Raw genomic sequence first — 21,971 nt, forward strand, 5'->3', positions numbered from 1 at the left:
GTTCAGCGAAGCAGACTTCTGGTAAATAAACTGAGGTGAAACAAATGTGATGCATGTCTGAAATAAATAGGGTTCAGGTAGTCCAAGAAATAAAATAAAAATGGAATTCCTGTTGATTTAACAGTGACAATTTGGTAAGGCAAAATGGTCTGCATCATAAATTCCTATTCCTGCAATAGTCTTGTTATACACTTCACCTCGGCGAATGATTAATCCAGAGCTAATTATTATTTTTTAAATGTAAGGTGGTGGCTACTACATGCATACTAATCACATTCTTAAAGTTTAAGCTATAGCCTTGCACAGCATGCAAGTGGTGGATCTTAAGAAGAAAAAAACCTCAAAATGGGACATGAGGTGAACCGAAGTTACTGCAGGCACAAATTTAAGTTGAGTAAAAAGCACTTTGACATAGAATAATACTTGCAAAGAATCTTAAACTTTAAGAATGTGATTAGTATGCATGTAGTAGCCAAATAACAGGCAAGCAATGGAGATATTTTGTAATTACACAAACACACATTCATACTTGAAACATTTTCATGATCAGAGGTTGAGCCAGCTCTTACTTTTAAGTTCATCATTGGGGGCATTTTATTATTTTTATTGTATTGCTTGTACTATAAATAACCAACAAAAGTTTGTTGCAATATTGCCTATGTGATTACTTGCACCTTTTATTTCAACACTGGGTGGCAGCAGCACTCTGCAGCATCTAGTTTAGAGTTGGTTCCTAACTCTGGAGTGAGCTTGGCACTCAGATTCATGCTGTGCAAGGCTATAGCTGCTTCAATGCACTAGCTATTGGTGTGGAAAGAAATAATTTGACTGTTGGTTGTTAGAACAAGTATGATAATTATGTTTAGGGAAAACTGAAAGATCTCAACTGTGTGAACTATTGCTTTCTGCATATATATATACAGCTCTGGAAAAAATTAAGAGACCACTGCAAAATTATCAGTTTCTCTGGTTTTACTATTTATAGGTATGTGTTTGGGTAAAATGAACATTTTTGTGTTATTCTATAAACTACTGACAACATTTCTCCCAAATTCATATAAAAATATTGTCATTTAGAGCATTTATTTGCAGAAAATGGCAACTGGTCAAAATAACAAAAAAGATGCAGTGTTGTCAGACCTCAAATAATGCAAAGAAAATAAGTTCATATTCATTTTTAAACAACACAATACTAATGTTTTAACTTAGGAAGAGTTCAGAAATCAGTATTTGGTGGAATAACCCTGATTTTCAAGCACAGCTTTCATGCGTCTTGGCATGCTGGATAAACCAATCCTCAGAGTTGGGGAACATTGTCAGAGCAGAAGGAAGCAAGTTTTCTTCCAGGACAACCTTGTACTTGGCTTGATTCATGCCAAAGCTGCCCGATTCCAGCCTTGCTGAAGCATCCCCAGATCATCACCGATCCTCCACCACATTTCACAGTGGGTGCGAGACACTGTGGCTTGTAGACCTGTCCAGGTCTCCGTCTAACCATTAGATGACCAGGTGTTGGACAAAGCTGAAAATTGGACTCATCTGGGGGTGCTTCAGCAAGGCTGGAATCGGGCAGATTTGTCTTTGTGAAGGACACATGAATCAAGCCAAGTACGAGGTTGTCCTGGAAGAAAACTTGCTTCCTTCTGCTCTGACAATGTTCCCCAACTCTGAGGACTATTATGGACTATTAGGTCTAGGTAGAGACAACCCAACTTGATGTGGGTTATCCACTCAAGCAGAACAACACCATCCTATCCCTTTTAAATATGTACCCTAATTCACTGATTTCTTAGGGTGGTAAATTGTTTTTGTCTGTCCTTTGCTACACTTAGCAATGATTTTACCACGGGTACCACCTAATATGTTATACAGGATTGAAAACTAGTTTTAAAAGCGTTGCTATAATCATGCCTCAAAGTAAAACCATGATTGGGATCAGGATTGTATATATATATATATATATATATATATATATATATATAAACTGAATCATGAGCACTGTTTATTAGAAAACTAAGCGTGACACAGATTTGAATGACCTGTTCTAGCAGAAGCTGCCAACAGCGGCAGCTTTGACATTCTCCAATCACCACAGCAGCTCAAGGGTGCTCAACACTGATGAGTAAACGCAAATGTCAGGATAATGCAGGGTACGTTAGGAGCCAAACTAATTAACGCTGAAATAATTTTAACAAGTGTTTTTATTTTCTGGGAGTTTTCAACAATAGCATGATTTGCATCAGAGGCTATGGGTCAGGGCTGAAATAAATAACACAGGCAGTGGGCAGAACAAGTGCTAATCTGGCTGGTACATACAGCTTCAAACAGCATCCACTCACACACACACGTGTTCAGCACTTAATATAGTTCTAGTTGTTAAAGCCATAAAGACATACAAAAGAGTATTCCTTACTGATTGAGCAAAACACAAGAGCAAACATCAGCATCAAAAATGAAAGATAGTTCAGATGGCATAAATAGTGACTATTGAGTCTTGTTTGAATAACATATAGCTATTAGAAAATGTTTCTATTTTTATCCTAAACAAACTCACATGCCCCCCATTATTTTCATGCTTAGCAAAGATGGTAAAGCATTATAAAACAAACATGGCAAACCATGGGAAAAGCATAAGAAAATTTACCATGGTAAACTTTTATAAGGGTTATTCAGACACAATGCTATACATCTGATGGAAGTTCTTTACCCTTCACTTCCTGTGTAACGGTTGTAATTCAGGAAGTAGAAATATTAGGTTTCACCAAAGTTTGAATGGCTGTACAGCTTTATAACAATGTGTTTTAAAATGTAAATGGTATAATTAAAATTCACTTCTCTTTTACTATTTTTTATTAAGATATTTTCAAGGTGCCTCATGTCTTCTGGCCAGATATTGTACAGTATTGTAAAATGTATTTTTAAATAAAATGGGCAGCAAAGTGTAGTGCAGAAGATTACTGACAGTGCATTAAAGTAATTGTATTGGGCCAGTTTCCTCTTTGAGAAGACAGGAAGCATGTGATTCCACTCTGCTGGAGCCTCTTGGAGTCTCTCTGGACAGTACTAGTTCATCTCCAGGTCAACTACTTAAATATATCACAGCCACCAATGTTAATCCAAGCAGAAATTCATTGCATTTCAAAGCACCTTTGTCTCAATGTGTCACTCACTCTCAAGGTCTGTGGATGACTTCATCAATGGCTTCCACCAGTCACGTTGGACTGATTTGCAGTCACTTCGGTAGCCTGCGTCTCTCAAGGTGAAAGGTCAGGTTGTGAAGGAAATCTAATGCACTGTTGCATATCTCAAAGCCTCAGTGCTTCACTGGTATCGACAGGTAAATTAAAAGTCTTTATAATGTGACAGTCTGAGTGTGAATGGTCTAGTATGAAAGGCAGCAAGGAAATTAAGGGTGGCTAAATGTTTTTTTTTCCTTTTTAAGTCACTACATCCTTTTTTATTGATTTTGTCTTTTGCAAGGTCCAGAGAGCAGAGCTATTCCAGGTTATTCCACTGCCGACCGTGGACTGGAGTTCCCATTGGGCGGCGTACGATAGGCCGAGCACTGCCCGGGTGGGGGGGGGAGGCTTAGGTCAGCCAGGGTGTCCTCGACTCACCTCACACCATCGACCCCTGTAGACTGACCAGGAGCTTGCAGGCCTGCCTGTAGGTTGTGCCGAGCTGAGAGGTCCTCCAACACTGTAGCTCTGAGCTGGCTGCATGCCGGACCTGCAGAGTGAAAAGATGCTGACGGTACACATTTCGATGGACGCGTGCGTCCATCTTAGTCCCTCCCAAGTCAATGTGGGGTTGGCAGTGGTGAGCCGGGTTGAAATCAACAATAATTAGGCTTACCAAACTGGGGAAAATAAGAAAAATAACACTGTAAATACATAAAATACATTTACTGTAAAGTTGTTTATTTTTAAGAAATGCACTAATATATATATATATATATATATATATATATATATATATATATATATATATATTTAAATATTTTCAATATTGTTCACAGATTTGGATATTTAATTGTTTTAGGCTTAATATAAGTGTGTATTACTACTACAAGCTTAAACAATTTTCAGACACAAAAAAATACACACAGCTATAACAGAAGCCATTCCCTACCTCACATTGAGAACCCTAATATTCTCATTGTCCCATTCCAGCTCAAAAAAGAACAAGCAAATCCAAAGGTATATTAATCAACTCTAGAATGTGTCAACCATTCTTTAAGATACAGGCTTATGTACTCTGCTGTGAGAAATGGACTCATCTGCTGAAAATACTTTTTAATTTAGAAGAAAAATCATCCATCCATCTTGACAAAAACAGTGACAGAATGGCTACCTAGACACGAACCCCCTAGTCTAGACGTTTTCTTATTTTAGCCTGCAAACTGCTGCAAGTTCTTGTTTTGTGTTAACTTGAAATCCCTTTTCACACGATCTTCAATGGTAATTCATTAGCAATGCGATGGATCTTCAGTAACACAGGTATCTGCAATAATACAAAGCTGGTTCTTTATCACTACCAGACAGTACGCTACTTTATCAGGGCCGCTGCGCAATATTTGTTCCAAATCCATTGTGTTTAACACTGTGGGGTTTGCTAGGATTTTCTCAGGGTAGTGTTATGATATTCCAATGGTAATTTTCAAACTGTTAATGTAAGGCATAAGTCACAGTCATAATGAGAAGCACAGTGCTTCAGACTTTGAACTATATGCCTGGTACAGGACTTGGGCTGTCAGAGCTCCATATTGAACATACTAGTGCTGCCCTATAAGAGACAACCATTCGATGAGCAGTATCACACACCACTCAGACAGTGCATACCACATACTTTCCAAAAATAGCAGGTTTGTAAATCTGCCCCAAAATTTGCAAACAAAGGGTGCTTCTGACATTTACTTCCTTATTAACCAACCAGCACCTCTAATGACTGACATGAGCAGTCAGTCATGGTGGCGCCTCACGATTGAATGAACTAGTTATGAAAAAAGTTTCCTTGGGAAAGTCATTGATATGTTTTGAAAAAAACTGACCCAGTAGTGTTTCAAAATGTGTCAGAATCAAGCCTGCTTGCATGATGTGAGTTCCTCTCAAGCCCGACGATTTGAGACTTAACGATTCTGTTAGCTTTGTGGACAAGAATGTCATTTTTGGACTGCTTGCTCTTCAAACAGCAATTTCTTGTCATATTGAAACTCTACAAGACTAATGGAAATAACCCCAGTGTCTCCTTGAAAAGTTTGCTTTTACAGCACAGTCGTTTATATAAAACACCAATTAATCAATCATATAATTTTTTCCCTCTATGTTATGGGGAGCAATTTAAAAGATACATTGCATTTTCCCAACCTGTGTGGTACTAACATAAAGAAGTAATACTAATTTGGCTGCATCATGGAAGGATATTTTTAGAGACCAATAGCCATGGGGCACCTTGAGATTGATAAATTGTCTCCAATTGTATGTCTTTCTCCTCCAGCAGTGACAGGTAGCTCGGAGGCTTCCTAAAGAAGGGAAGGGTTTTGGTTTTGATATCCTGGAGCAAGGACAGGCTCCTTTCCTTTTCCTGCAGTAATTAGTCTCTGTGCAGACTTGGCTTGTTATTCGCCCAGCCTAATTGCAGCAACACCCTTGTCTTTTTTCTGCTATTTACAGTACAGTGCTTTGAGATATTTTTGTATAAAAGCATTATATAAATGCAATAAATAAATACATAAATAAATTTTAACAGATAATCACTGGGGAACACAGCAAAGAGATCAATCACCAAAGTACTTAGTTTGACAAATTTTAAAATTTTTCTGTAGCTCATTTCATTTTCTAGGTTTTGGGGAGCTTCAGGTGTGGTTCTCATGCTGTTGCACAGTCAAGGTGAAAATAAAGACTGGACAACTCAACAACAAACAGAACATGAGAAGAGACTTTAAAAAATGGGAAGATGATGTAATTGCAAGCATGCTGATTCATCATATTTTGATGGGGCTTCAGATCAAGGCACATTTAACAAGGGAGCAACTTAAAATATAGGCTGTTCACAGATTTTCAGTTGTGTTTTTTGAAGAGAGTTTATAAACATTCCCTTGTGGTAAATAGTGTGTTAACTTACCAGCCTCTCTAAAACATAATAATGATTAGTCACAGAACCCAAAGCACATCTTTATTAGCAGAAAGACAAAAGAAAGAGCAACAGTCAAGATACCACATGAAACAGACTAACACATTTGTTCGATCAGGCTCATTATCAGTTACTGTACCTTTCCTGTGAACAGGACAATGGTACCGTGGAACAGAAAGATATCCTTCAAGAAATGATCGTCAGTGAAACTACAGTGGCAAGGCAAAGGCACTGTAGAAAGGGGTAATGGTAGCAAAATGGTATAAGACATCTGTAGAATGTGAAGCCAGTGTTAGCATTTTCAAAATGGTATTTACCAATACACACTGGTAATCCATTGCAGTACCACAGTACCAGACAGTGGGCTACCTAAATAGAATCAAAGTACACTATTCTAATTGCCATTATAGAAAAGTCTGTTCACTGCTAAGGATGAATCAAGGAAATAAACTGGTATAAATAAGCTCTTTAATTCTTATCTTTCTGTTAAGATTTCTTTATTTTCACTCTAGGGAAGATCATGTATCCTGCCACTGCATAATACATTTACTTCCTATCGGCTATAGATTAAATTGTTCTACGCATTGACTGAGCAAATAAAGCAGTGATAAAAAAGACAAAAAGCAATGCGTTTCCATGCCAGCATTGCGTGGATAAGAGGTCTATAAAATGACTAATTAAAGGCCCAACTGGGAAGCTAGCGGTATTAACTCAAGTACTGTTTCAATAGGCAGTCTTGTCGCTGCCCCCTTATTTCCTCTGCTCCAGTCTGATCTGGCGACATTCTTCTGCAGCTGCTTGTCTTCAGGAAAGCGAGTGTGCATTAACCCAAGGATTCTTGACCCATGACTAATGTCTCGTCAAGAGAGAGTGCCCTCTCCTTGATCTCCTGTTTACCAGCTAGGATTACCCATCAGGCTGGAATTGAATTTACAAAAACAGCTCTGCTTTGAAATAAAGGGGCCACTTCTGAAGGAAAGTTTCAGTGTGAAGTCAAATGACTCCTCAGATCTGGAGGTTTTAATTGATGTGTTGATCTTGTATCACCCCACTCAGGAAAAATTCCAGGAAAACGGTGAAGAATGTTTTTTTTTTATTATTATTTAATTTTCGCCAATTTTTTACCCCGGTTTTCTCCCCAATTTAGTATGCCCAGTTATTATATGTACCCTCGGCCCACCGCTCGCAACCCCTCCGCTGACTCGGGAAATGCGTCTGGAACACACGTCCTCCGAAATGAGCTCTTACCAAGCCGTCATTTTTCACACTGCGGGTCCACAGCGATGCCACCAGACCTATAGTGCCGGAGGACAACACAGATCTGGTGGCTCCACTGCAGAACCACAGGCGCCCTATTGGCCACAGGGGTCACTGCCCTACCTGGTCAGCGCTCGGCTAATTGTGCGCTGCCCCCTAGGAACTCCCCGTCACGGTCGGCTGTGACATAGCCTGGATTCAAACTTGCGATCTCCAGGGTATAGGGCACATCCTGCACACCACACGGAGAGCCTTTGAAGAATGTTTTCAGTAGTTGCTAATTGAACCAAGTTTTTGTTACTGGCAGGCATAAGAGTCTAACTAAATAAAACAAGAAAAATAGTGTTCTTCCCCAGCAACCTTGATCATATTTGAAAGATGAAGGGATAAACAAAATAACCTTCCTGACCATCTATCCCACTTTTCATCGCTGACATCTTTAACCTTTTACTTGATTATATTCACTGTTGTCTTTACCTTTCACTCCTTTTCCAATGGTACTGAATTCTATTCTTTACACCAGTGGGTCAATGGTCGCCATGTGCAGACGACCAGTGTTTAGGAGTATTTGCAAACCTCATTATGTCATTGACATTTTATAAAGACTTTGATAAAGACTAGTTTATTTTAGTTTCTTTATATATTTGAAAACTAGACTGTGAAGCAAAATCCAGGTGTTTTTGTTTCAGGGAGCTCATTCAAATCTTGTCTGTCTCTCATTCTTTACTTGTGAACAATAAGTGCTTGACTTTGCATCTTCAGCAAACTTTTATCATATAGTCCTAACCTTACTAGAAACATTACGGATTGCATTTGGCTATAATACGAGGAACTTGATTTTATATACAAGTAGTTTAACCTTACATGTACAATTATACTACAAACATATGCATTTAAAGATAACAAATCAAAAAGAAAAAATAATACATACCGTACAACAAGAATAATTCCTTAATCTTAAAACAATTTTTTTTTAGCATTACTCAACACCTTCAAATAAAATGGCGGCAGAGATTGTGAGGAAGATGCAAGTTAGGAAAAAAACAAACATTTGCTGGCGTTTTAAAATTGATTAATTTAATTAAAAAGCATCATCAAGATGAATGCCCTTTGGGTGCCCCTCAGAGTTCATACCCATTAGACAAAGTCAGCTTTGGATATATCAGCAAGAAGCAGTGAATAATTTAGTCTAAAATTCCAAATGGCATCATCTTTAACATTAACCGGCACAGAATAGCGATATTAAATTATGAAAAGTAACTATGACAACTGTTTAAAATAAAATCACCACCTGAAGCTTCTTACAGTTCACATAATGTAACGCAATTTCCTTTCTTGAAGATAGCAGCTATGTACTTCCTGGTTATAATTACTTTTATATTGTGAAATCGTCTAAACATTACGGTAAACAAAAGTAGAGTCTCAGGGTGTGTTCAAGGAGATCATTCTACGCAGAATCTGTGCAGAATTTGATCAATTTAGCCAATGGGCGCGTTCGCAGAGATCATTGGCTAAATCGACCAGACTCTGCACACAATCTGCGCAGAATGGTCTCCATGAACGCACACTCTGGTTTTTTAAAGGACCGCCTTCTTTACTTCCAGAGCCTTTAATTAAAACCAAGAGGAAAAGTACTCCTTACTAAGCCACCAAAGTCACCTTTCTACCGCAGCACCAGATTTCCTTAGGGTGTCTCCCATCAAAGTTCGCTCTTGGGTCTGATTATGCGGGTTAACAATTCTCTAGCCTCTGATGACATTGTCCTTAGGAGGCTTTGCTTCAAATAGGTCAGGAGTGAAATGTGTATGGTGGCCTCTGAGTTGAGCAATGAGCAGAAGCTGCCAGCACTGTGCCTGATTGCATGAAGTGCCGTGCCTCCCATCTTTGAGTGAACAATGATACAGTACAACTATAACCATCGACCAAGTAGCTTCTGACCCATGGTGGTAAATCTAGTCGCACACCATTTGCTGACTCAACATGCTATATTTAACATTCAAATTGTTTGGCGGACAGACATTTATTTTGCACTATGGCCTAGGTAAGATTAAGAGCAATGCAAACTACTCAACACGGCAAACTACTTATCTAGTGGCCACACTTAAGAGACCAGAGGAGAGGTGAGTTGGAAGTACAGAGATTTATGGAACACAAAAATCAAACCAAACAAAAAAATAATATTTCAAAGAAAGGGCAGCAAAGTCCAGAATGCAATAAACATTTTCTGAAGAGGAGCTGAGACTACTGAGGTCACTCAGCATGAAAAGCCTCAACCAACATCAGTTATGCTGCCAAAAAGCCTGTATGGTCTTCTATAGGGGAGAAAGTCAATGCTGTTGGTGTTACCAGGAGAACAGTCAACCAGGTGATGAAAAAGTGGTTCCAGGTCTTCTCAGTCTTGCCTTTCTCCTAAAATGGTTTTCCTGCTTGTCCAGATCAATGCCCAATTGCATGCTCTTTTCATCGTTGAAATATATTTCAATATTATTGAAATGGATTAATGAGGGAAAAATGCTAATTTGTTAGCGGGTGCAGAACGCCAGGTGTAAACCATTCTTTACCTATGTCGCATTTTAGTGGCCTCTACGTTCTCCTTTGCGGCAGCTAAACACGTGCAATAAGCCGATTTTGGCTGCAAGATGGGTGTTTTGCAGCCATCGTTACATTATCCCTGAGTGTTACAATATTGATGACGGATAGAAGCAATATAGCCTCTAATACTATACACGCAAATGGAGTTTATGAAGTTGCTCTAATACATGTAAGAAGGTGATTAAAACATATATGTGCTGCTTTCAACTAAAGCCATAAACTGGATATTAATTACACGAATCAATTAAAGTCAAACATAGCTTATCGTTTTATTTGGTTATAGTTTAAGCCCATTCCCAAGCCCGCCTTATGAAGTGCTTAACAGATGCTGGTTAAAAAAAAGAGGCAATTAACAAAATATGTCATATCCGTTGAAGAGTTATATTTAATAAGGTCCAATGCTTTTAATTCACGAACAAACTCTCTATGAAAGCATTTTAGCAGGATGTGAAAAGGAATAAAATCAACATTTTTCTCACAATGAATGGGGAGGGCTTTTCAATTATTTTGGCTGTCTGATGATATCTCTCCTAATGAAGCTACGAGTTTGAATCGTATCCAAAATGGCTGTTCTTACATTACTGTGTAACGACCGAAGAAAGAGAACGAGAGGGCTCCTGGGATCATTCATATAGTTACGTTTATACATGCATTCAGCTGTGCTATTGAATTTGAAACTCCGCGTAGTATGCACGTAGATGTAGGGTTTAGTAACGAGGTAATTACACCTTATACAATAAGAACTGGCGTACTAGGCTATGTACATTGTGCATATAAGAATGCGGTATTTTGTTTAAGTGGTTGGTTAGCGCTAAAACATTCTAACCAGTAAAGACGAGACGTATTATTATTTAATTAGCAATTGAACAACCACACTGATTTAACACTCGGGAGAAAACCGAATGAAAGCGATTGTTGCAAAAATGTATTAATAGCGCGACCACTATCGAGAGCAATTAAACCATACAATATATAGGCTATATTAACTTTACCGACACATAACTGGAAAATAGATGACCTTTTTGCAATGTGAAATGCTTTTCGCCATAGGCAATAATAGTATTAGGCAACACACAAAAAATAAAAAAGGCATTTCCCAAAAACGCAATGATTGGAATGACACATTACAGCACGCCTCAATTTGTCAATCGTGTTTTGTGTTAACGGGATTATTTTAAAAGGCTTGACTGCGTCCCAGCACGGCGGTTCCATAAAATGCCATGTGTTCCCCGTCTTGAGCAACCACTTGTGGCTTTGAAGATTGTGCTAAAAGTAAAGATATTTTCAAGAAAGTGGTGTTGAGATGGACTGGAGTAAATTAGATGTCTGTGTTTGACCAGTATTGACTCTGTTTGATAAGATTAACATCTGATGAACGTGTATAGTACATTTGAAGTATATAAAATAATAACAGAATGCTGCAGTGTACATTGTAGAATATACAGGCCAATACCATGCAGATGATGGACTGCACTCTGCTGTGTCTGTAGCGATAGTAAATAAATGCATATTGCACTTTGTATACATTTTTGTGAATGTTGCCAGTCGAAGTGTTTAAAGGTTTAAACAAAATTATTTTGAAACAGATTATAAACACATTGTTGCATTTCTTTTAATAAATTATATTCAGGGAAATACTAAAATAAACCAAAAAAATATCAGTACGAAAATGCGTTTATAATCTGTTTTATTAATTATTTTATTAATTCCTAAACATTTGATTTGAAGAACAGTATTGAGCCCGCATGCAAAATTTTGGCCCTGATTTATGATGATTCTTCCACTTTAAAACATCGAGCTACTTAGGATGTGACCCCGTAGAACCTCTGATTGTATTTTCCAGTTCTGTTTGCACTGTAGTACAGCAGTACTAGTTTCTGTTTGCCGATATCCCATCTGTCCACCAACTGTGTGGTCAGTGCTCGTATCTGCATCAGTGCTTCCCTCTGGTGGTTACTGTTGGAACGGAAGATTTTGAAGTGACTGGCTGTGCAGTGCTTTCCTCCTCGCCTCTCTCTCCCTGTCTTGCACATATATTGCTCTTGCCCTCACTTTGTAACTGAGTTTGGGAACACTAAGAGCTGGTGGATGAAGCGTTTAAACCACCAATTCGAGAGATTACATCAGGTGAGCATTACATTTCTAAATAAAATTACGAATATTGTTTTGATAAAAAAGTGAATGAGTGAATGGGTGGTACCAGTACGTAGTCTATTTTCCCTCGAACGTTGAACACATTTTATTTATTTATTTTTTAACAAAATATTTTAACAAAATCTGGGGCTAAAATTTTATAGTTTTGGGTAAGTGTAACGCCAATTGCGCTTTGAAAAAAAAGCGCCTTGTTTAGTTTCAGCCCTTGTTTTTTTCTCTATTTATTCTTATTAAATTTGACTATAACTTAGGCTATAGATCTAGGTGTGGACTTGCTTATAGTTTGTGCTCGATTTATCCTCACCGTGGCTACAAGCGTTGGAAATTACTTTTTAATTAATTGGAAGAACTATGTTTTTTTCACATCCAGTACTCACTGGGTACCGTGCCATGCATTTAGGTACAGTAAGTGGCGTTATTATCAAGTTAAAATGATATTTGCGGTTAAGTTCTGTAAATTTCAATTGCTGAAATCCAAAGAGAGGAAAACAGAAAACACGTGATGTTGGTATTTTGTGTCGGTTTCTGTGTTTGTTAGGCTGCCCTTTCATAAACGTTAATACTAATATGCTATTTAGTGGGCAACTCGTCCCAGTACTTTACAGTCTTTTCCCCTGTCTGCCTTTGCCACAGTTGTGCTGTACAGTGAATTGCAAAGGTAGTCGGAAAACTCTGGGGATTTCGGTATTGTAAAATGAAAACAGTATTTCCTAATGTTGCCATCAGAAATGATTTGTGTGTGTGATTTTTGTCTCTGTTATTATTCGTCATAGGGTATCTATTCACAACGTTATTGTGCTATAAATCAGAACTTTAGATATTATTGTTTTTATTGTATTATACTTGGTTTGTGATTGTATGCTTATTTCATTTATTTACTAGGATATGCCCTGGCTACATGCAAGTGCCAGTGTAATCTGTTTATTAACACTCTTCCACGTATATATTTTCGAGTAGTCTGGGGGCATAATTATAAAAAAAGCTTAAAAGAAGACATCAAAATCGGCTCATTACGCTTGTTTAATTACTTTATTTATGGACCAGATACTAACGCAACGCAACTTAAAATCTGGTCGAGTCGGTATTTCAATTAACATTAAAGCCTATTTGGAATTCAAGTTTAAAACTTTTATGACATGTTTTTATTATTCATCATTCTTTTAAATATTGCATTTTGAAAAGTCTCTGCGGAATTCAACAGGGAAGAACAGAGTGTCTTATCTGAGGGAATACAAACACATCTGATATGTTCATAGGCTGCTGCTATTTTGAGCACGACTGGGGGTATAAGGTACTGGATAAAGTGACTCAATTCTTTTTACCAAAACGGCCTGTTTTAAAAAAAAAAAAAAAAAAAAAAACGAAGCTGTGTCTTCAATTAGCATTTTTATCACCCTTTAATGTGTTGTGACTTGAACCCAAACAGCTCCTGTAATTCATCTTTTTTTTTTTTTTTTTCAACAGCAATGTAATACATCCTCAATTAACAGAAGCCACGATTAACTGTACATCCTCTATTTGGTTTCAAAATCATGCGTTACTGATCACTTATGTAACGGCTTATGACTTCCGAATGCTTTATATAATAATATAATATAATATAATATAATATAATAATATAACCCATAATTTGTGCTGTGCAATTTTGAAAGCTGTCACTCAGAACCGGGGCGTCATTAAGTGCTATTTAACGAGTTAGAAAGCTTTTAGAACTCTGGATTGGGAGTTGTCCGCTAGTGCAGGTGCTGAAAGTGAGTTCTGAACCAGATGTGAAGGTTCGCGCTAGGTAAATTCAGCGGCTAGTAAGTTATGGCTGGCTATGGCCTCCTATTTGATAATGAATGCTTATACAACCCTTCACCGTTCTATGAGTACTGTCACAGATGGAGACAGCCATACGTTTTGTTGCATGAAAGACACATACACCACTCTATATTAAGGTGACCGGTATGACGCCGTGTTCAGCTAGACAGTTTGGGAAAGTTCAGAATTGGGTTGTGAGTTGAAAAGCCTGAACTGTCCTAAAATGTCCCGCTGAACACGAAGGCATATGGTCACCTTACCTATTGTGGTCATATCTGGGTAATTGCCAGGATTGGTAGATATAATAATCTAAATATAATGGATAAAAAAGCTATTGCTATATTAGTGTCAAGTTACATTTGGTTTAGCATCGACGAGAAAATGATGGAATTTTCGGTTGCCACGAATCAGTAGTTGATGCGTCCAGTTTTAACAGTGGATGTAGGCCTACGTTTTTTGGCCAATTTATATGTGTGCTAACTTGTACAATGATTTTCATTGAATATTTTTTCATTGTTCCTGTAAGAAAAAAAAAACAAAAAAACATTGGAATTGCGATTTTTAAAATGTAACTTGAATGATTACATACAGCACTGACAAAGTACACACATTGATTAAACGAAAAAAAAATCAAATATATATTGAACCCGTTATTGACTGTGTTAGGGTTATGTAAAATGAAAATTTCTACACAATGGTTAAAAACATGATTGCGGATTTCCTAGTAGTGTTTTGTAAAGTAACACTCTTTATAATTATGCTGATTTGAACTGTACACTTCATGTTTAATCGTTCAGGGTATCCTCTTTTTGGTAAGTCAGCTTGAAACAATTCTTAACTGTCTCTGTTTTTTGTTCTTTCTTAATTTAGACTCTTCTCCGTGGGACAGGTTTTCACCCACGTTGCTTCTTACCAGACAGTCGTCAATGAATCTCGCAGACGGAATTCGACTATAAAAGACTTGCCTTTTCTTTTATCACTGCATTTAAAGTTTTGGCACTGTTTTAGTAACAATTTTACAATTTGGATACTTCCTTTTGCTACCACTCCCTATATTTTGCTTCCAACTGGGAAGGAAAAGAATTGGACTTTACCATTTTAAAGACATATTGACCGCACAGACACAACATTTCTTTCCTTTGGGAAAAGCTGGCATCTTGTATGCCTACTACACATTTTGTAAAGTGTTTGGTTTGAAGACAAGACCGATTTTGTTTGAAATTCAAGATTACATTTCATAGTGTACCATTTCCAGTATAATATTATCCTCCTATTTTTTTTTGTGGATGATTGTAACTACAGAGAGCTACTTTCTTGCTTTCTGAATCTGGACCCTAAAAAAATAGGCTCACCCCCAAATCGGAGCTAGCCCAAGCTAACCACATCAAATACCAAGATGAATGAAATCCAGGACCTGGCATCTCCAGCGGCTGCTCTTTCCATGGTCCCCACAGCCTGTGTCTCCAAAGTAGAGCTCCGGGTGTCCTGTAAAGCGCTGCTAGATCGGGACACATTAAAAAAATCCGATCCCAGTGTGGTCCTTTTGGTGCAGGCACAGGGACAGTGGACCGAGGTAAGCCTTTCCCCAGAAACAACCCTAAAGTTCTTTAGTTTACAGCTACAGTGACACGTAGCACAATCACAACATTTCACACAATATGACTGATTCATTTTACTATGCAAATGATATCCCTGAGCTGTATTGTGTGATATATGAAAGATCAATGCCAGATCTAGTCACAATGGATAGAGATGAGATTTGACTGACATTGATAGAGGCGAGGGAAAATATTAGGCTCTTGGTTTCCAGATGCCTTCATGTTGAAGGATTGTCTCAAAAGAGTTCTATATTCCTTTTAACCACTGCCTCTCGGAGGCTGAACATTTCTAAATGGGATACGATTTGATTTGTATGGTATAGCATCACTCATGATCTGATGATATACAGTGAGGTATGCACCAGGGAGAACAGATGAATTCAGGAATTTCTGAAGGTGATACATGCATAGGTCTTTATGATGAAAAAAAATTGGTTAGGTGTTATGGGATTAAATTGAAGCAGACACAATCGAACAGTAACTGCTTTGAGCAGCACAATCGGGAATGATAAGGGGATGTTCTTTTTAGTGGGGAAAACAATTGGCTCAGGAAAAGCTGAAATATTCACATTCATTGATATCTAATTATATTCCATTTACTGAACAACAATAAGATTACATTCCTATACTGCCATTCAATGCAAACCATCCCAAGGCACTGTACAGTGTGTGCAATTCAATCCAAAGAAAAAACAGTAAAAAAGAAGAATGAGACTTTGTACAGAGACTTCTATACAGTATGTGTATTTTCAATGGCGCTGATTCCTGTGCTATCTTGTGACATTGAACGACCTACGGAACCTGCTTTTTCTTCTAAATATCACTTCCATAATGGAACCACCTGAACTTGACCTCTATGAAACTGAACTTTCTATTTTGGAAAAGGAAGTTGTATTTTTGTATGGGTCAGGATAGAGGTCATAAATTGTTCTGTGGTTATGTTTTAAGTGTTAGAGGGTGTTTTAAGTAGAGTGTGATTGAATAGCATTATAGAACAAGGGATGGACGCGTGACAGAAACCATTGTGTTTTTTCACTCCCATATAAACAAGTAAAATGGTGTACCTAATTGTAGCTCATTTTTATCAATGGAAAACTGACCTTGAATATTATAAAAATAGACGCTTTATATAATATATAAATGATATGAACCACTAGGCAGCTGTCATCTGGTCCGTAAAGATTACCGTTCACTGGGGAAATAAGATGTAATGTATGCAAATGTACTTTGTGGGGAATGGAAATGGAAATGCTTTAAATGCTGTCCTGTACTACATTTTGTTCTCATTATCTTTCAGATTATTATGACATCAGTGTAAATTAATCTATTGTGAATTAGATATAAAACAGTGACTTCTTAAGAAGAATTATCATTCCTATTATTTGGTAGCTGAAGGTTGGAACGTTGTAACAGGGTTCCAACTGTTGTTCCAGCTGCAAACTGCTCACAAGGTCAGAGAATTGTGCAGTGTGGTCACCCTTTCAGCATCACTGCCTGTCAATCCAGCCTCATTTTCAGTCCCAAAGCAGATTGTATTGCTGAGCAAATCAAAGTGAAAGACCAGAAGATTCCCCATGCATTAACCAGCCAAGGCTAAACATTCCATTGAAACCACAACGCTATAAGATACTGTATTGAAACTGTATTGAATTTGCTGTCTTACACCCCCTTGTGGTCTCTATACTGTATTGAATGTGATGGCTCTCAGATTCCCACCACTGTTCCTATACTATTTTGTATAGAATTTACTGGCACTCCCCAAGAATGATTGCTTAAAACTAAACTGTATTGCACTGACCTCTATCACATCCCCTAGTTCTGAATTATCTATACTGTATGGAGTTTGCTGTCTCTTAGACTTCCGTGTTCTCTACACTATACAGTATTGAAATTCACCAGTATACATTGTACCCGGAGGAAATGAACAGATAAGGCCATTGTGTCTTATGAATTCCAGTCTGATGGCATTCAATTTACTGGTTCAACTCTGTGTAGCAATAACGTGCACAGTACCTCACTCAGATTCTCCTACAGCACATGCATAATATCAATGTCTTTATCTAATGATATCTAATGTAACAAATATTGCAGTGTTCCTCATGAAATAGTGCACACATTCTAATATGGGATAAGTACTGCAATCAAAACACAATATAAAAATACCTCCATTACTGTACGATTCTACCAATGGCTTATACCAGCGTAGCTGCCCTTGTGCTACCATCCCCCCATTTTACCGAATTTAAAGAGCAATTACATTGCCATTGTCATGCCACTGCATTGAATAACATTTGATAAGGAGAAGACTGTTGCTGAAGGTTTCTTATAAAGGTGTAATTTGGTGATTGATTTCAAAAAGCCCTGCCCTCATGAAGCCCTGCAGAGTCAGGGCTTTCTCTTCTCAGGGAGGTGCAGCAGGAGTGTTGTTGGCTGTCACCAGTGATTGAAAGGAATACTCGGTTTCTTTAACTGCGGGTTTGACATATTGTCAATAGGACTGGGCTAATAGGCTGTAACATGTCAAGAACAATAAGATGATAGCTGATAGCTTGCGAGAGGTTGGTCATTTGGCAGCTTTTCATTTCTTTTTGAATTACACAACCTTTTATGATGTGTTTGCACTTTTAAGAAACCTTCGCTTCGCCTCAAGGGTGGTATGTGTGGTAAAACCAATAGACAAACTTTCTGACTCGTGCCTTGCTGTGTTTTATAAAAACAGAATCAGAACCCCTATTTATATTCCTGTTGGAACTGCCAAATAGAAAGTGATTAGAAAGTAAGTTTACCGCATCAACGTACCATGTCATTGATGTGGTAAACTTACTTTCTAGTTGTTCTGTGTTTGGATCCTTGCACTACACTGTATTGAAATTCCTAGGTATAAAAATGTTTGTTTACGTTTGCAATGATCTTTTGTAACTTATTTTGCACTGGTATCCAATATGTTGTCATATTGCACTAGATATTATTAGTAGACCCCCCCCCCCCCCCCCCCCCCCATACAAACTCATAACTGCAAAAATATTTTAATAATTCAACAGGAATACAAAGTTATGATTGCTTCTTTAATCTTCACTTGGAATATTTGACCCGAGTCCAAAAAATGTCCGTTCTGTGAATTATGAATTATTTATCTGCAATTTATAATAGTGTTAACATACAAATTTAAAATGTAAATAAGGATTTAGGTAGATTCTGAAGTATTTAAAATCCATAACTGATGTTAACTGTGCCATCAACGGTATATATTTGCATTATTAAATTAAATCTTTGATCCATATGCATTAAATATTACCACTGGGAAATTGGTCCTGTCTCTTTACAAACAAGCTGTTGGTGTTTAATTCTTTTTCCCATACAGTAAACATGCTGTGCATCCCACATGGTTTTTCTAAACTTTGTTTTCTAGGATATACTGGTACCAGCTGTGGGTAGAAAAAAACCAACAGCCCTATAAAAACATAGCAGTGTAAAATAAAGGAAAGAGTGCAAAACACGATACAATGTTACATGGACGGCTCAGCCAGTTTTCGGATCAGGGTTAAGAGAGTGGAACCTGCTGTTTAGTCTCCTATTGGGAGTTCTGGGCTGTGAATGAAAATTAAAACTTTCCATGCAGTTAAGGCTCATTTTCTCAGAATTACATTTTCATTGCAGAAGGTCTATTATTCTGTTACTATGCTGCCGAGTCTAATCCAGGGTTATTACATTTTCTTATAATGCTACATCAATGTGTTTTTTAAGAGCGAGTGGCGGCCGGGGCACACCGGCAGCTGTGCATATTTTGTGTTATATGTGTGTATGTGTTGGTGCCTTTTATTTTGGCCCTTGTGCCTGTTATTTTGTTAAATGTGTTTTGCTTAGAGTTTCTGTCCGTGTTATTTTGTTTGTGTATAATTAAACATACCGGACCTTCTGTGTCTCCCTTCCTGATCTAAACACCATTGCCAGTGATGTCATCCTGTCACAGAGTGGCATTGTTTTTTTGTTTCTTATTAGAAACAGTATTGAATTTATTCTAGTCTGCCCTTAGCACTCCTCTCTATGCTTTTTGTAAGATTTCATTTGAGTTTAGTTGATTTTTTTCCTTTTTAATGTGTTATTTTCTTCAGCTACGATTGTGACACCATGTCTATCTGATACAAGCAGTGTCAGATGTCTGTTTATTAATATGTTTATTATAGCGATCTTGGTTAACGCAGGCAGGCGCATCACACAGGGTGAAGCAATCCACACACAGGCGGAGGGCAGACGTAAACCCAGGACCTCTCGCACTAAAGCGTATATATACAGCACTAAAGCTTATCTATACAGTACCAGTCAAAAATGTGAGTACATCTGCTTGAAACCAGGTTTTTCATGATTATCTGTGCTTTTATCTGTATAAACTTGTCTATAAACACTCAATATTTCATTATATGATACCTGTACTTGTCTAAGCTGATAATCATAAGAGAATTGCATTCAAAAATTTAATTTTTAAATGAAAATGTAAATCTCGTCAATTTCAATGAAATGGTCACTCAAAGCAAGGGGATTTCAGTCTGAGGCTCAAGTCAGTTAAAAGTCTGGAATGTGTATAACACGGTGTTAGAACACTGGCCTAAGTATAAAAGTGTCTTTGTTAGATGTTCTCTGTGTTAACTAGCATGCTACCTAATTAACCTTTTGTCACCAATTATTGTTAACAGGTGAGGGTCCATGATTACTATAAATATATGTAGCATATTGTCATTCCTGAATGTAAGGGAGCAGAAAATGGCAAAATACGCTCAGTTAAGCAAAGAAAAAAGTCTGTAATTACTTTATGAAATGAAGGTAAATCTTTAAGACAAATCGCAATACCTTTGTAAGTGTCTGTAACTGCTGTGGCCAAGACCATCAAACGATTTGAAGAAACTTGTACTCACGAGGACCGAACAAGGTCAGTCAGGCCAAGGGTGACCTCAGAATCAGAGAATAAGTTAATTCGAGTCACAAGTCTGGCGATTAACTGCCCCTGAAATACAAGCTCAGCTAAATGCTACTAGAAGTACAGATGTTTCAACATCAACTGTTCAGAGGAGATTGTGTGAAACTGGCCTAACTGGAAGAATTGCTGCAAAGAAACCATTGTTAAGAGTGCAGAATAAGAGGAAGAGACTTGCCTGGGCCAAAAAACACAGAAACTGGACGTTTGAGGAGTGGAAGTCAGTCTTATGGACCGATGAGTCAAAATTTGAAATATTTGGGTCCAACCTCCGAGTATTTGTAAGATGCAGAGAGGGTGAGCGCATGAGTTCTACATGTGTGGTTCCCACTGTCAAGCATGGAGGAGGCAGTGTCATGGTCTGGGGTTGCTTTGCTGGTGACAGAGTTGGTGATCTTTACCAAGTCCATGGCAAGCTCAACCAGCATGGCTATCATAGCATACTTCAGAGGCATGCCATTCCATCAGGATTACGGCTAGTTGGGCAGTCATTCATTCTTCAGCAAGATTTTACCCGAAACACACCTCAAAGTTGTGCAAGAACTATCTGGCAAAGAAGGAAAGTGAAGGACAACTCTGTTTAATTACCTGGTCTGCCCAGTCTCCAGTCCTAGAGACCATAGAATTTGTATGGGACTAACTGAACAGAAGAGTCAAAGCAAAGCTACCCACAAGTGCCCTACATCTCTGGGAATTGCAAAAGAAGAGCTGGGAAGACATGTCAGGTGATTTCCTGCTGAAACTTGTTAACTGAATGCCTCGTGTTTGTGAGGCTGTTATTAAGGCAAATGGTGGCTATTTTGAGGAATCCAAGATTTAGAGACAATTTTCAATTTTCTGAACATTGCTTTGATACTCCTTATGTTTTGTTTTGTATATTGTAACATGCGTTTTCATTTTCAAGAATTTACAGAAATGTATACAACGTAAAACATTGTCAATTATGAAAAAAAACTAATTTCCAGGAAGTGTACTCAAACTTTTGACTGGTACTGTGTACTGTGTACACTGAGTGTACAGTACATTAGGAACACCTTCCTGATATTGAGTTGCCCCCCCCCCCCCCCTTTTGCCCTCAGAACAGTCAAGGCATGCCCTCTCAATTCGTCAAGGCATGGACTCTACAAGGTGTCGAAAGAGTTCCACAGGGATGCTGGCCCATGTTGACTCCAGTGCTTCCCACAGTTGTGTCAAGTTGGCTGGTAGTGGATCTGTACTCCGAATAGCTCGTTCCTTCTCATCCCACAGATCTTGGTTTGAGATTTGGTGGCTGGGCAGGCCACTGCAGTAAGCTGAATTCACTGTCATGTTAGTGGAACCATTCCTGGACAATCCTAGCCTTGTGGCATGGGGCATTATCCTACTGGAAAAATCAATTAGTAGATGGATACCTGCTGCCATGAAGGGATGCACTTGATTGGCAATGATGTTCAGATATCCTGTGGCATTCAAATGTTGCTCCACTT

The 21,971-nt window shown here is 38.1% G+C and overlaps 1 protein-coding gene across 1 annotated transcript in view; it reads left to right on the forward strand.

Annotated features, from left to right (window-relative positions):
* Window positions 1-12,032: 12,032 nt before the first annotated feature.
* Window positions 12,033-21,971, forward strand: part of LOC121325947 (copine-7-like) — a 30,537-nt gene continuing 20,598 nt past the window's right edge. Inside the window, exons 1-2 of the mRNA XM_041269035.1 lie at window positions 12,033-12,108; window positions 14,809-15,511. Of these exons, the coding sequence (XP_041124969.1) occupies window positions 15,335-15,511 (177 nt within the window). The 5' untranslated portion in view covers window positions 12,033-12,108; window positions 14,809-15,334. The remainder of the gene's footprint in view (window positions 12,109-14,808; window positions 15,512-21,971) is intronic.

Source organism: Polyodon spathula, chromosome 13, assembly GCF_017654505.1.
Source record: "Polyodon spathula isolate WHYD16114869_AA chromosome 13, ASM1765450v1, whole genome shotgun sequence".
Taxonomy (NCBI): Eukaryota; Metazoa; Chordata; class Actinopteri; order Acipenseriformes; family Polyodontidae; genus Polyodon; species Polyodon spathula.